This window comes from Vicugna pacos, chromosome 18 (genome assembly GCF_048564905.1).
Source record: "Vicugna pacos chromosome 18, VicPac4, whole genome shotgun sequence".
In the NCBI taxonomy this organism is placed as follows: domain Eukaryota; kingdom Metazoa; phylum Chordata; class Mammalia; order Artiodactyla; family Camelidae; genus Vicugna; species Vicugna pacos.
In genome coordinates this window covers 26,533,782-26,549,764 of record NC_133004.1, presented here as the reverse complement: position 1 = coordinate 26,549,764, position 15,983 = coordinate 26,533,782, and the positions used below count along the sequence as shown (strand labels likewise).

General features: G+C 45.5%; 1 protein-coding gene across 1 annotated transcript in view; it reads right to left on the bottom strand.

Moving 5' to 3' along the window:
* VPS35L (VPS35 endosomal protein sorting factor like) overlaps positions 1–15,983 on the bottom strand; it is a 108,073-nt gene that overhangs the window by 67,873 nt on the left and 24,217 nt on the right. The window contains exons 8-12 of the mRNA XM_072942690.1: positions 15,622–15,706; positions 8,689–8,748; positions 3,164–3,260; positions 2,405–2,452; positions 887–980 (exon numbers count right to left, since the gene is read on the bottom strand). Coding sequence (XP_072798791.1) covers positions 887–980; positions 2,405–2,452; positions 3,164–3,260; positions 8,689–8,748; positions 15,622–15,706 — 384 coding nt within the window. The remainder of the gene's footprint in view (positions 1–886; positions 981–2,404; positions 2,453–3,163; positions 3,261–8,688; positions 8,749–15,621; positions 15,707–15,983) is intronic.

Below are 15,983 nucleotides of genomic sequence, written 5' to 3'. Positions count from 1 at the left end.
GTTACTTGCTAGAAGTCATGTGAAAGAAGCCGATCACAGGCCACAGCCCTCGCCTTCTGATTTCACTAGCAGGGGCCAGGGAGGTAGGTCTCTAACTGTAGCTTTGTCCTCAAGGAAGTCTGGGGTTCACTCAGACCCTACAGAATAGGGGCAACAGCCCCTCTCTAAAGGTGAATGGTGCTGATGCAACTAGCGAGGGCACTCCCACTGAAAGCCCACAGAGGCAAGGGCCCCTTGTGAGCTGCAGAAAAATGGCCGTGAACTCTCCACGGGCTGCATTTTTCATAACTGAAAATCTCGCTTGTTATAAGCAGGAGCTTCATGATATTTAAAGGAGAGGAAGGCTGAGAGATTTACAGTCGGGACTGCCTCACCCACCAGACAGCAGCCCTCCGAAGCCAGGCAACGCAGACCCTGATGCCCGCCGGCGCCAGGAGCGCCTGTCCCAGCCAGACAGCTCTCACCAACTCACACTCCGAGCCAACTCTTTAATACAGAGACCAAAAAGACAAGTACAACAATCAAGTTCAAAGACAAAGGGAAAGCAGAGTTCACATCAACAGAAAGCAGCCTACCAGCCAAAAGGCCTCGGGAGCCTCCTTCCCAGCAAGAATGGAGAAACAATTAATTCTGAAAACCAGTTCACTTGTAAGAAGACGACCTTAAACTCCCCCTAATTAGAGTTTCCAGTAAGTGGGTCTACTTTGAAATTAATTTTTAAAAGAAATCCTACAGCTCTGCTTTCTGTGGACAAGCTGTGCTCTAAAATTAGCAGCTAATAAAGCCCTTCTTCCAGCGACTTGTGAGGTGGCGGGGAAGGAGAAGCCCGCGTGAACATTTAAGGAGACGGGACAGTCACACGTGTGAGCGCAGGGACACGGCTTACCCGGCACAGGTAGGCCCTGGCGTACACCGACACCAGCGGGTCCCCGATGCCCCGAACCATGCATGTGAGCCGGGGCAGACACTCTGAAATCCCCCTGTCAGAGACAAAGAGCAGCGTTACACCCCGTGGGAGAGCCCCCTGTTCTTTTATCTTTAAAGATAAAGCTAAACTTCCTAAATGTAGGGGGGGAACCAAGTTTCAGGAACAAACCAAGGTCAAAGTTTGAGTTTTCTAAGGCCACGTAACAAGTCTTTCTCTCTTGAAATGATTCATTCTTTGAACGGTTTCTTTCATCTTTACCATTTGCTCAGTGCTGACGTCTAACCTTCACAGTTTTCCTGCTTCGGGTCACATTTATTTAACTAATTTAACAATTTCTGTCTCCCAATTATTTTCCATCAACAAGTCACTAGCTCCTGTACTTTTGAAACTGAACAGGTTTGACCCCTTTAATATTTTCGCCTTAATCCCCTGGCGCTGGTTTACTGCCCTGGGCCCCGCCCCTTCCTAGCACCAGACACCTGCATCCGCCATCAATGCAAACTGTGTTTCATTTATTTCTCCTGCCACATGGGACTTCTGACTGCCTCAGGCATTATCCTCTCCCAACTGACGAGGCAAAATAACTGTCTCTTTGGCACCATGTTACTCCCCGCCAAGCCACCCCAATCAAACACATTTGGTACACATTCTAAACCAAATCAAACTACTCCTTGGAGCAGTGTGAGTCAGCCCGTGGCTTTGAGGAGTTTATTTTCCAGATGTTATCCAGCAGCGTTCAGTATCTCACCCGCTCTTCAGAGAGCAGGTCTGGTTTCTCCAGGCTCTGCAAACGACCCTCAAAACAATGTCCGAGGTGACCCCGAGTAGCAGAAGGCTTAGGGGCAAAGGCTTTTGCTCCTGACATCTTTGTCCTCTCCATCGTCTCGGACAGCAGCAGCAAACACTGAGCGAGGGCCCACAGGGGCTTCTCTCAGTGTGCTGTGTGCAGCTCAAGCTACCCTCACAGGCCCCTTCTTAGCGCCTTGTTCACAGAAGAGACCGAGGGTCAGAGATGATAAGTAACATTCTCAAGACCACACGGCTAGTGACGGCAGAGCTGGGACTCAAATCCAGTTGACCTGATCTTCCGTGAGCTACTCAGCCAACCTCTCCAGCTGGAGTTTTTTCCACAAAATGAAGATTAAAACACTATCTCAAGGTTGGGGAGGGCATAGCTCAGAGGTAGAGCGCATGCCTAGCATGCACAAGGTCCTGGGTTCAATCCCCAGTACTCCTTTTAAAAATAAATTAAAAAACAAACAAACAACCCCCCCCAAGAAAGAAACAAACAAAAAAACCAAAAAAAAAGCTCTCTCTAAGCTATTTGGATTAAACAAGAAAACGGATGGCAGGTGCTTAGCACCAGATCCGCTACTCGCCAACTCCTCAAAAAATGATAGCTTTTGCCATCAGGGTGTGTGAGACAGAGGTTTTTTGGGAAATGTTACCGTTCTAGACATTTAAGAGGACCCTTACGTTTTGGAGAGGAACTTGTTACACTTCAGGATGGAGGCTTCCACATAACTACAAAAACATTCTGTTAAGGAAGGCATTTTCCAGACGGCCCGTTCCCTGTAGGGAAAAGACGAAACTATTCACGAAGAGGAGGAGGTGTGTCTCCAGGAGAGGGGGCCACGACAGCTCTCAACAATCCAGAGAATTAAATTAGCTAGTGGCTGGCAGTTTCTATATTTGGTCTTCAAGGTTTTATACTTATTTAAGATCAAATTTGGAAAATGTTATACGCCAATTCATGATTGCACGGGGACATTTAAGCTGGGTTTTGAACATTTCCAATGGAGGCTTTACGGGGAAAGGATGAAACTTCAGAGAACTAAGATTCCATTTGTGTTTAAGTCAAATTCTCTGTTCTTCAACACTGGCGTCTGTGCAGAGAAGCTTGACCCTGCTCCTTTCAAGTTCTTGGAACCAGAGAAAACACATAAAGATGAAGCATTTTAACTGAGAGAATTAATGTGGGAATGTTCCTCAGGGAAACAAAAGCCTGGTACATGGCATCATATTCAAAGTAAAAAAAAAAAACCCAGAAAACTGGGGAGAGCCAAAGTACAAGGGCTTCTTGGACAACGTGGCTGGCCCTGTATTTCCAGGCGAGCAACCGTAAAGGGACCGAATTTTCAACAGGAATTTCAGGGCATCCCCTCACATGGCTTCTGTTAACAGCGCATCTATTGCAGCCTATCTTTAAAATCATCAGATTAAAAAAAAGGATACAATCTGGGAATGAGTTCCCTGATGGAAGCAATCTTGAAAAACCAATTTAAGCATGTTTCTTTGGCTGTGTCATTTACATTCTCTGGAGAGAAGTGATCTGTAATACAAAAATAATACCCATCAGCCTTCCTAATTCTTGGGATCTGTTACAGCCGCTTTGAGTCCTGGGATAGGAAAATGTTACAATGGAGCAGAAGAAGGAGCAGGGGCACCAAGTCCTTCTATGTCTTTCCTTCCAAATATCATTATTATTAGGAACCAACTGGTGATGGTAACAGCATACACACAGGGGCTTCTTAAGTGCCAGGTGCTGCTCAGAGTGCTTTACAGATGTCAGCTCACCTAATCCCCACAAGAGCCCTCTGAGCTTCGTACTTTTATTGTCCTCTTTTATAGACACAGAGACCGAGGCACAGAGAAGTTTAGTGACTTGCCCAGGGCACACAGTAAGCAGATGCAAGACCTGGAATTTAACTCAGGCAATCTGGCTCCGCAGCCTACGTTCTTAGCCACTGCCTCTGATTTAATCCAGAGGTTCCTGGCCTACCTACCAGTAACCATGATGGTATTGTTAAGCATTCCAGATGCTTGAGGAACCTGCAGCTGTAACAAGAAATGTGACCCAAGTTTGTGCTCTAAATACCACACAGACGAGACCTGAAGGTGAATCAAGACCCTGAGGTGAGAAACCAGCCAGGTTTAGGCTGCCAGCTCAATTATGGCGCTAAGACTTGAGTCACCTTGTGGCAAAACTGCCACTTGCCCCCATTATCTGTTCTCTTCCTCTTTAATAACAGAACTCTCATTTTCTGCTGGGCATATGGCCATCCTTGCGGCTCAGGGTGGCCATGCGACCAAGTTCTCATCCCAGGATATAAACAGTGGGACAATGTTTAGGAGATTAACTGGAAGGGAAGGAACTTCATCTTCACTCCTTCCTTCCTGCTGGCTGGAATGCAGATACAATGGCTGGAACCTCCACAACCATCTTGAACCACGAGAACAAGACAAAAGTCAGGACTGCTGGCACCATGGGCTGGCTGCCCCGCTAGCCCTGACCTTCTGTACTGTAACTTTTTGAGTTTTCTGGCAGTGACACCCAAGCCCAACCATGACACACATCTTAATGAGAAATGGAAAAGCATAAGGAAATACGAAAACAAAAGCAAACAAACAAAAAACTCAATAGCAAGAAGGCCACTGTTGAATTCTCACTTGAAAGTGATTTCTTCTAAATAATCTCCACAGGCTGGAGCCTGATCCCACCACGGGCTGTGCTCTACACGGTTAGGATTCAATCTAAATTCCTTTAGAACACAGCAAATGAATATTAGTTTGTTGGTCTCATCTTGTCGTTAGTGAGTCATTTTTCATCCCTGATTCTTCTTTCTGCTCCTCGGTGGTACACAATTAAGGTGATCAAAATTCCTATGGAATCAGCGAAATGATAAAACTCTAGGTATTTCAAGAGCACGGAACAGTCACTAATCACAACTGCAGATATTTTGGAACTGCAATCTCAAGTATTTATCTATTTTTGGATGTTCTGGCATGCTTCATTCATTGGAGAATTATTCGCTTGCCATTTTCAAAGGGAAGGGAAATTACCATTTTCCCTTTCCTGGCCTGAACCCCGTGCACTTAAAAGTAACTTTTTCAAGTTCCAAGAGATCCAGACAGGAAGAGATAAGGGTTATTCTCAAATTCATTTGTCAATCTTGCCTTTTGGAAAAGGGAGAGGTGGGGTTAATTTCCCTTCATATGACTGAATCATATGACTTGAGACCCAAAAGCAAAAATAAGTCTCTGAGGTCATCTAATAAAAACACTCACTTTCCAGTTGAGGGAATGGAGGTGCAGTAAAGGGTGGACAGTGATTCAAGCTGCCAGAGAGTGCTGGACATCACACTAAAGGCAAGTTGCCCTGCGGGTTACACACTAACTACAAGGCCTACAATAATCTGCACGTACAATCCAAAGGCATTTAGGCTTTCCTTCTTGCTCAAGGGATAATTTCAGAGTAGGATTATGTTATGCAGGACTTCAAAATATTACAGAAAAAAGTAATTAAATAAAACCGGAAGAAAAAAATGTTACAGCAAACTAAATATTATATCCCTTTACTTCACTTGCTCAACATGGACATTTTAGGAACCAAAGGTAGTATCTTCAGCTCTGGGGAGATAAACAGTACATAAGAGAGATCCTGCCCTCATGAAGTTTACATTCCAGTAGGGGAAGAAACATAATAAACACAGAAAAAGAATAAGCAGGCAAACAAATACGGTAATATTCAATTGCAGTTAACATTATGAAAGATATGCAACTAAGTACGGAATACAAAGTGACCTGGGTAATGGGCAGGGGAGGCAGTTTCATTAGACAGGGTGACGGTCAGAGAAGGCTCCTGCATACTCAGCATTTGAGCTGCGCCCTGAATTATAAAAAGGAGCCAGCCAAGCTTAGAGGTGAAGGAAATGTATTCCAGGAGGAGGAAACAGCAAGTGCAAAGGTCCTGAGGTACGCATGACCTCTGGTGTGGTCAAAGAACAGGAAAGTGAGCCAACGTGGCGAGAGCAGGAAGGGGAGAAGCAGGCATCACAAGCCAGGTCACATGCGGTTATGGCCTTGCCAAGGAGTCTGAGAGTTTCACTAAGTGCGATGGAAACTCCCTCAAGGGTAGAGGAACGACAGGACGGGACAGGATATACTTTAGTGCTTGGGCTGCTACATGGAGAATGAAGTCACAATTTGGAGATTAATTCAGAAGAGATGTCGACGTCACAAAGAGCAGAGATATTTTCCTCTAGTTCCCACTTATTTTTCTTTTATGGTGCTGCTGCTTTCAACCCTGAACTTCGGTGGATATTTTAGGAGGAGGGAGGAGACCAGCGAGTCTAGCTCCCTTTCATTTGCCAAGTCTCAGCCCTGGCAGTGAGAGGTCTCTTTACGTAACAGTGCTCATAGGGATGTCATGGCATCTTAATATGTGCTTGAAAGGCCTGGTCAGTTGAGGACACTGCTCATCCAGATGCAGCCTACGTCGGCCACGGGGAAAAACTGAAGACAGGAATGCCCACAGTTGATGATGAGAACCACAACAAAATAAACCCAAATTATTTCCCCCAAGATGGAAATAAAATTGTTTTATCACTTCAAGTACATGGTGTCTTCACTTATAATGCTGGATTAAGAAATGTTGGGAAAAAATTACCACATCTAGCAGCCATGTACTTTCCATGAACCCAAAGGACACCAGTATCCTTCTGAGCTCATTAGGGCTCTGCCATAGTTAAAACTCCTGCAGGTAAAGGGCTCAAATACTAAGTTCACAGTCTGAACTTGATTCAAATGGAAAGAATGAGTACACATGCCACGGGAGTTCTCTCTGTACATAATTTCTTTAGGCAGAATTCTGCACATTAGGTTTCAAAAGCTTTCTTCAAAATTATTGTTAAGAGTCATCCCCAAGACCACTGGCATTTTTGAGAAGAGTTTGCCCCTTTCTCTGTCAGGTTCTTGGAAACAGAGAAAACATATGCAGAGGAAGGTTTGAACCGAAAGATGGGAAAATGAAATTATTTTTTAAAAAACAAAAGCTGGTTTTGCATTGATCAACATAAAAATAGGTATCTGGGGAGGGAAGAATTAGTGATAAGTGTGCTAATTAATTTATGTAGACAAGAACTGGAAGTGACTATGAAAATAGCCTTTTATTTTGAACTTTTATAGCCTATGTAGGAGAAAGTTATTAGTACTTTTTCCTTAACTAGCCCTAAAATGTTGTTTGTATAGTTAGAGAAAATTGGGAGGAAGGATCACCATTGCAGTAGGTTCAAAATCAAATGTCTCTGGGAGTCAGACAGGTAATATAAATATTTTTCAACAATTACACATACAACAGGAAGAAGTAGAACCTATATCAAAAAAATTTTTTTTAATTCTGTTATAAGCCAAAGAAAACACCTATCTGGGTTTAATTCCTGCGGGCTGAGTTTACTGCTGCTGGCATAGCACCGGGAAGAAAAGTTGGCAAGTGTGAAATAAATGCACCCATTTTTCCCCACTCCTTCCACTGACAGAGAAGGCCTTTCCACGCAGGCTGGCCCCTGCCTCCCGGTCCTGAGAAGCCTACAATATGGAAGGAGCTGTTACGAAACATCACCGGTGTGATGTGGTGGAGGGGAGGGCCCAGAGCAGCTCTGCCCAGTGGAAACGTCATGTGAGCCACATTCAAAAAGGTAAAACCCCATTCATCCCAAAAAATCATTTCAGCGTGTAATCAGTTTAAAAATTAGTGAGATAATTTATGGTCTTTTATCTGTATTAAGTCTCTAAAATTCAGTTTTGTTGTGTTTTGTTTTTTTATACTCATAGCACATCTCAGTTTGGGCTGGTCAGATCTCTAGTGCTCACGGGCCCCACGAGACCAGTGGTCACCATACTGGACAGTGCAGGTCCAGGGCTAAGAGTCAGCCTCTCACTAGCTGGTGGCAGGGCTGGGGGCAAGTCCCTGACCCTTCCCCACTGGGTTTGCCCATCTACAATAAGGCGAGATGCTTCCTAACAGCTTTTCTAGCCCTAAAGGTCTGTAGAGTTTTGTCTATCCGTCTTTCTTTCTGAGAACTGTGTAAATTAAATAATTTTAACAATGCAAACAGACAGAAGGATGGAAGGAAAAGGAAAGAGAAAGGAAAGAAACAGAGAAAGAAAAGGAAAGAAAGTGACAGAAAAGAAAGACAGAAAGACAAAAAAAGAAAAAGACAGGAGACAGATAAACGCACGTACGCAGACAGAGAGAAAAGAGGTCAAATTATGGGTTACTGTCACTGATAGCATCTCTTCATCCTCCGGAGGTGCGGTTACTAGAAGCAGAAGGAGGTGGGCTGACAGTAGAGGCGCCTGTTGTGCTAACTTGTGCAGATGAGCTCGTTTCCTCTCAGCAGTGCTAGGAACTTGCAAGGAGGAATGAAAGGAAAAGGACACCGCTGCCGAGAGCTTCATGCTTCCAGCCGCAGCATCATTATTTACACTGACGGAAGAAATCTGCGATCTAGGTGTCCTATTATAACCTCCTGAGAGTTTAAAATTGAGTGACAGTAAATTTAACGCAAACATCACTTGGGAGTAGATTGTAGATTCAAAGCAGCTGTTATTATTGATTTATTTGACATCGTTCTTTTGTATACACATAGAATTATTTTTCTAAAAGAAATTTGCTTCTTAGGAAAAATATTAAAGTGTCAAGCAGCAGAAGAATTTAAGTTGGTATAAAAGTTCAGCTGAATCTAACTGTAATACCTTTTCATTCCTGCAGATTCAAATTACCTGCCGAAATTCCTAGCCGGGTTGTCAAAAGATCGAAAGTTTTCAGAAGACTGAGATGATCAGAAATCTGTAACGGTGTTTCTTTTAACATACCAAAAATTTAAAAAACTAGGTTTCAATAAATCCTGATATGATAGAAACTTTTTAATCCTGACTCGAGGGCGGAATGAAACCCATGGAACAGCTTATGACATTACCTGGCAAGATGCTGCGGTTATCCACACACATGGAAAAGATGCGCTCGTACACCAGCTTTCCTGGGGAGAAAAGGACAGATGGTGTCAGCATCGCACTCTTCAGGAGCAAACACTAAATTAACGTTTATTAATTAGGGACACAGAGATGGCATCGCCCAGATGAGCTTCAACTTGTGATAGTATGCTGCCACCTAGTGGGACAAATTTAAGCCATGTTTCTTGTTTTTTAATTTTAAAAGTAAATTAAAATTTTACTTCCTGTTAAGAGGCAGGAAAGTGATCCTTCACTTAAGCTAAGTAAATAAGTCAGACAGAGAAAGACAAATAACGGATGATTTCACTTATATGTAGAATCTAAAAAACAAAAAAAATGAATAAACGAAACAGAAACAGAGTCACAGACAGAACAGATGGTTGTCACGGGGCAGGGGGAAGAGAAATACGTGAGAGAAATTAAGACCGACAAACTTCCAGTTGCAAAATTAATGAGTCAGGGGTATGAAATGTATAGTGTGGGGAATAGAGTCAATAATTATATAGTATCTTTGTATGGTGACATCATAACTAGACTTATCATGGTGATCATTTTGAAATGTATAAAAATATCAAATCACTATATTGAGTAACAAGAACTAACACAGGGTTGTAGGTCATTACACTTCAAAAATAAACAAGTTAACATATACTCACAGAAAAAGAGATCAGATTTGTGGTTACCAGAAGTGGGGCGTGGAAGGAGGGAAAACTGGATGAAGGCAGTCAAAAGGTATAAACTTTCAGTTATAAGATAAGTAAGTACTAGGGATGTAATGTACAACATGATACATATAATTAACACTATTGTACGCTATCTATGAAAGTTAAGAGAATAAATCCTAAGAGTTCTCACTACAAGGAAAAAATAATTTTTTTCTATCTCTTTAATTTTGTACCTTTATGAGATAATGGATAGTCACTGAGCTTATGGTAGTAATCATCTCATGATGTTTGTAAGTCAAATCATTATGCTGTATACTTTAAACTCATAGTGATGTATGTCCATTATATCTCAATAAAACTGGAAGAAAAAACCCCCAAATTTCCTGCTTCTTCACAAACTATGGGCCCAAAATGACCCACCTCCCTATAGGGTAAGAATGAGCTTGAACAGATTAGTAGTTGCCCCTGAAATTGTGCATATACGACCTGGTTTGCCACAGTCCCCACTGCTCCCTACTGTCTCTCATCAACAGCCTGCTTCACTCATGTACATGATCTGTCTGGTGCCTGGAAGCAACAGAATTTGAGATTCACCTACGAACACAAGTCCTACAGGGGCAGAGATTTGTGTCTGTTTTGTTAACTAACACATCCCCAGTACCTAGATTAGTACCCGACATACAGTGGGTGCTGCATCTTTGCTGGATGAATAGGTGAGATTAGTACCTGACATACAGTGGGTGCTGCATCTTTGCTGGATGAATAGGTGAACATATTTTAGGTTGCGTAGGTCATAAATCACTATTGCAATTACTCAGCTCTGCTCCTGTAGCTCAGAAGCAGCACAGACAGTATGTAAACAAATGGATGTGGCTGGGTCCCAATAAAACTTTATTTATAAAAACAAGTGTGCAGTCAGTCTGGACTTGGACTACAGGCCAACCCCTAACCTAGCACAAAAAGTTTTATTTATTTGGCACATGTATTGTGGAAAATACTATCAATACTCAAAGGATAAAAGTTATAATTATTCATTTTCTGGGCCCTCCCAAATCACCTTTAATGTCAAAAGCATTTCCCCATGCTGATTGTTCCCCCCACAACCCCACCATTCAGAGTTGTAAAGAACCACACACTTTGTCCACATGTAGAAAAAGACAAGAGAGTTATGAGGATCATTGCTGGTCAAAGAACATGAGCTCAAACGACATTATCAAGGAATGACACAATGCGAGGTTTCCGTGCGGGAAGCCAGCCAGGCTGAGGGGAGCCCTCTAGGTGCCCCTCCGAGTGTGGACTACTTACATTACAATCATCTAAAAGACACACACTGAAAATGTACATTCCTGGGTTCCCCCTCAGAGCCAGTGAAAAGGAATATTCTGGAGGGCAAGGACTAAGAATATGAATTTTGAATGGCCTTGCTGGGGAATTCTGATGTACACTCAAGTGTGAGTCATTTAGGCAGGCACCATGGGTCTCTGAGCTGAAACTCGCCTTCAGTGCGGGAATCTCGAGGAACTGCCAAAAGCCTGCCTCCTCCCTCTAGGGGTTCTCAACCTTGGCCAAGCACTCAGAGCACCTGGGGTGCTTGAAAATATGCAGATGCCTGCATCTGTCCTCAGAGGTTCTGATGTAAAGGGTCTGGGGCGCAGCTTGACCATTGGAAGTGTTTTTAAAGCTCCCCAGGTACACAGCTGAAGATGAGAACCACTGCTCCAAACCATGGATTCAATTTAGAAGTTCCCAGGAAGCCTCAGGGATCAAGCCCGGGTTCCCAACGCCACCTGCCCTTGTCCTCCTGGCAGGAAGTGTTTGGTTACCTGCCATCAAGGGCTCCCTACGGCAGCCACACCTGGCGATGAGAGAGGCCTCCTTTGAGATGACCCCAAAACCCCTGGTATTGTGACTGCATGCTGTTTACCTCGGCCATTGCCCAGCACAGCAAGCCACGCTGTGCAACCACGTAAATTCTCACACCTCCTAGGGTTTGTGGCCCGGGCTTACTGAAAGGTATTAAGTAAAATGCCTTTACTTCCTCCACTAAAAGCTTGCCATCTCTCTAAAGCTAGCTTTCTTAAAACACACACACACACTCACACACAATTTGTATATTTCACCTTCATGTTCTAAGGAGTCTTTAACTGGAAAATCATTTTTGGCCAAATGAATTTGGTGAATATTTGTTTTCTTTTGTTAAGTTAGTGGACAACTATTTTAAGAAATAATACCTGATCCTAGATTTAGTTCCTTTCTTGATTCATTCTTATAAAGCAAGGACACTAAAATAGATCAGTGACAATGGCTAACATTTTCTGAGCACCCTGCTTTGTGCCAGGCACTGTTCTAAGCTGTTCACACGGATCCTGCCAGCAAGCTCTCAGAAGAGGGAAAACATCATGTGCTTCCTACATGTTCTCTCATTTAATTCTCTTCGGAAACCCCCAGAGGCAGGGTCTGCTATGCCCATCTCACGAATGAAGAAACCAAGGCTCAAGTTCACACAACCCTGGAGAAGAGGCAAGGAAAAAGCAGGGAGACATGAGCGCCCAGCTCTCTGCTCACCGCTCCCAGCAAAATCCCAAGGAAAGCGCAGCCACGCCTGCCCGCTGCAGATTCCCCAGGGCCAGGTCCCACAGCCCCGCCCAGCAAGATGCTCCAACCCTCGGTCAGCCTCATCAACAACCACTAGACATCTGCCCCACACAGGAGCGCACAGTCCTGTGGAGCATAGATGGGCCTCACCACTGAGCTGCCACCCAAGCAAGGCCAGTTCCACTCTCTTTTTGAGTGAAAGGTGAAAACTGCCCAAAGTGTAACAAGGTGTCCTCGAGCACCTGCTGCCTCGCCTCGCGGTCCTGAGGAATGCTATTAGCAACAGATCCAGACAAGGGGACCTCTGGGAATGCGCACGGTTCAAAATTCAAAAAGGCCATGGGAGACACTGAATGAAGTTTCTGAGGGATCCCGTTTTTATGAGTTTCTCGGATATCCTTCTAAAGTTTCATCAGGCAAGTATAAGTGAATACAATCAAGTGTTCTAATTTTTCCTCCTTTCTTACACAAAACAGAAGCAGTCCTGCATCTTGAGTTTCTCATGTGATGATGAGGTACCCTGGAGATCTTCCCGCATCGGAACACAGCACATCCTCACTCTTTCTGGGGGCCTCCCAGTACTCCAACGTACAGACATGCCATTGTTTAACTAGTCCCCTATGGATGGTCACTCGGGTTGTTGGGATGAAATCCCAGAAGGGAAGTTGCTGAGTCAAAGATACACGCATTTGTAGTTTTCATGGAGAGAATTTCCCCCATGAGCCAAGCACAAGAGAAATAAAGCAGGTGCTTTGACTGCAGAGGAAATTCAGTTTGAGTCCCAGCTTTGCCACTCACTACCCCTGGGACTTGGGCAAGCTGTTTTATGTCCTTGTGCCCCAGGTTTCTCATCTGTGAAATGGGGATAATTACAGGCCCTACCTCACGAAGCTGTTATGAAAGTGGTATGACTTAATATCTCTAAAGCACTTAGAACAGAGTCAGGCCCAGGGACACTATTCACTGAGAGTTCATCACTGTTACTGTCAACTCCCAGCCCCGCTAATTTCTGGGATGCAGCATGGATGGCAGGCATCTCCACCGCCTCCCGGCCGGCTGACACCTGGGGCTGGGTTGCCGCCACAGAGGCTGGCAGAACGGCGGCCCCAAGTTCTCGCAAGGTTACTGTCTGGATCCAGCCAGCCCGGCAGGCTCATCGGCATCCCAGGGCTAGTCGCGCTCAGGGATGCTGACTCATGCTAAAGAAACGTGCAGGAGGCTGGCGAGGGAGACCAGCAGGCCAGCGTGTTAATTCACCGTGAGAAACAGAACTGTCAGGAAAACCAGACACAGCCAGCGGCCTCTCTCACTGACTGACGTCCACACTCCCTGAAGGTAAGCTGGGCATGAGGACAAGTCGAGGCCCCAGGGGTGCGTGACTGGTACCAGCTCTGAGAGTCTTAACGCACCCATTGTTCTAGGATCCCTTCTCCCATCTCGACCACCTCCCTGACTTCACGCCACCCTCATTTTTCACCTGAAGTGCTGCATCGGCCTCCTAACTGGGCTCCCTGCTCCCCACCCTCACCCTACAGTTTAGTCTCAACACAGCAGCCAGAGGGAGCCCATTAAAACCCAAATCAGAACTTGTGCCTTCTCTGCTTAACACCCCAAGTGACTCCTCACGCCCTCAGGGTCGAAGCCCAAGTCCCTCCAGTGGCCCACACGGCCCAGCAGGCTCCTGGCCATGTCAGCCCCTGTACCGCCGCCCACACGCCCACCCTCCCTTCCTCCAGCCACCCTGGCCTCTCAGTTCTCCACACCTGCCAGGCTGCTCCCACCCCAGGGTCCCTGCACTGGCTGTTTCTTGGTCCTAACCCAGCCCCATGTTGACAGCCTGTGGCTCATCCCTCACCTCCTCAAGTGCTTGCTCACACATCACCTTCTCAGCGAGGCTTCCTCTGACCACCCTGTTTATCAGTGCAGCCCGCCCCACCCCACCTCCCCACCCACTTCCCTCATTTCCCCTCACCCTGCCCTGGTTTGCTGCTTTTCCCTCCAGAGCACTGATCATTGTCTAACACACAATTTACTTATTTGTTCTGTGAATCCTCTCTTCCCGGCACACCAGCCCACGAAGGCAGGGATTTTGTCTCTTTATCTGCAACACATCGTCTGACGCCACCTCTCAGGGTCATCTGCACCCAAAGGTCCTATCGTTAGCTGGGGCGTCTCTTACTTTAGACCAGTTAGCTCCCGCTCCCCTTTCACCTGTCAAGAGCTCGCCCTTTTTCCTTTGGGGTAACCCAGGTCTGGATAACCTGCACATTTCATCCCCCAGATCCCATAACTGGCTCAGGGACTGACATGTGATCCAAGCCAGGCCAGTGAGATGAAATTTCTGTTGGAAAGCTTGGATCAAAGTTCTTTCCTTGTCCTGGGACTACTAGCAGCAAAGCTGACGGAAGCTGAGGACAACTTGTGGAGTTTGAGAATAAAGGCAACTCAAGAAAAAGCACTAGAAAAACCCAAGGTATTGAAGAAATTGTTTGAGTTCCTAAGTCCAGCTGTACCTGAAGCCAGAAAGTACTCCTGGACTTTTCAACATAAGCCAATAAATGCTCCCCGCTATTCCAAGACTATTAGGAGTTAGGTTTTCCACTACTTGTTCTAACACACTCAGGTCCCCCACGTCCTGTGCAGAAATAAATGGGTCTCTCTGAGTGACACTTTGTTTTCTGACACATTAGATCTTTCAATGCGCTACAGACAAGACTTGCCAAGTTGGGAGCCCACTGGTCTTTCCTTGGCAAGACAGCATATGTCTGATCTGACCTCCCGTGGGTTCAGTTCTCAGAAGACTCTGTTTCCTAGTTCTTGAGGGGCACCTCACTGCTGAACATACGTTCAGCCTAGAGGCTACGTGATCTGGGCAAACTGCCAATAGCATAACGGACCATCGCCAAGCAGCAGGGAGACCTCGTTTCTTCAAGGGGCTCCAGGTTTTCTCTTCAGTCTAGACCTCTCTGCTGGGCTCCCAAAGAGCATTCAGCTTCAGGGGTGGAGCATGGGACGAGGTACAGCCACAGTGATGCAGGAAGACCTCACAGGAGCTACAGCCGTCATCCAGGGGCCAGAGGACTGTGGACTGGACTAAAGTTTTAACCGTGAGGACAGAAAAATGGATACACTGTGGGGAGACTGAGGAGGCTGAACTGAAGAACCTGGTGATGGACTAGACATGGGGCGTAGGGGAGAAGACTCTCAGATTTCCAGCGTGGGCCACGGGGTACACGGTGCTGAGACAGAAACCCCATACGGGTGGGGAAGGGCTGGGAAGGTGCCAGGTTCAGTTCTGAACAAAGTGAGTTCCAGATGCCACGAGGAAGCTGGCGATGGAACAGAGCTAGTCTGGGGAGGATGAGTGGATGAGTCCCACCCCCCAGGCCGCCTTGCTTCACTCACTCTCCTTACCAGCCTATGAGAAGGTTAGAAAACACATAATTTAAGATTCTTTCAAAAACGGCACCCTTGTTAACGAGCAGGAGAGCAAGAGTCGGGGTGGGGGCTTTGGTCTCTCTCATGATTTACCTAATAACTTAAACCACAACGGAACCTAACTTAAAGCAACGCTACCGTCCAACTTCCGGCAAAACAATCGTACTTCTTAGATCTAAGGTGAATATGACTAGTACTTACCAAATGTGTCAAGTATGTCGGTGATGAGGACAAATTTGCTTGGGTAGAACTGAATAACGCTTGTGTCCGAAAGAAGCTTTGAACACTAGAAAAAGGGCAGAGAAAAGAAAATTCACTGTCATGTCCGACTTGGCTGGAACACTCGAGGCCTGGAAAACTTAGTTTCTACAAACAAGTTCAAGTACTTACCATGTGCCAAGCCCAGGGCTAGTCACTAGAGATAATCATTTGATAAGTGAAATCGCTGTGCTTTTGACAAAGAGAGTTGACTCTGCTCGTGGCAAGTCTCTTAAGGAAAGACACTATCACCTCCCTCCAAGAAACCCACGGCTGAGGAATCTTATCCAGGAGGGTCTGAACTA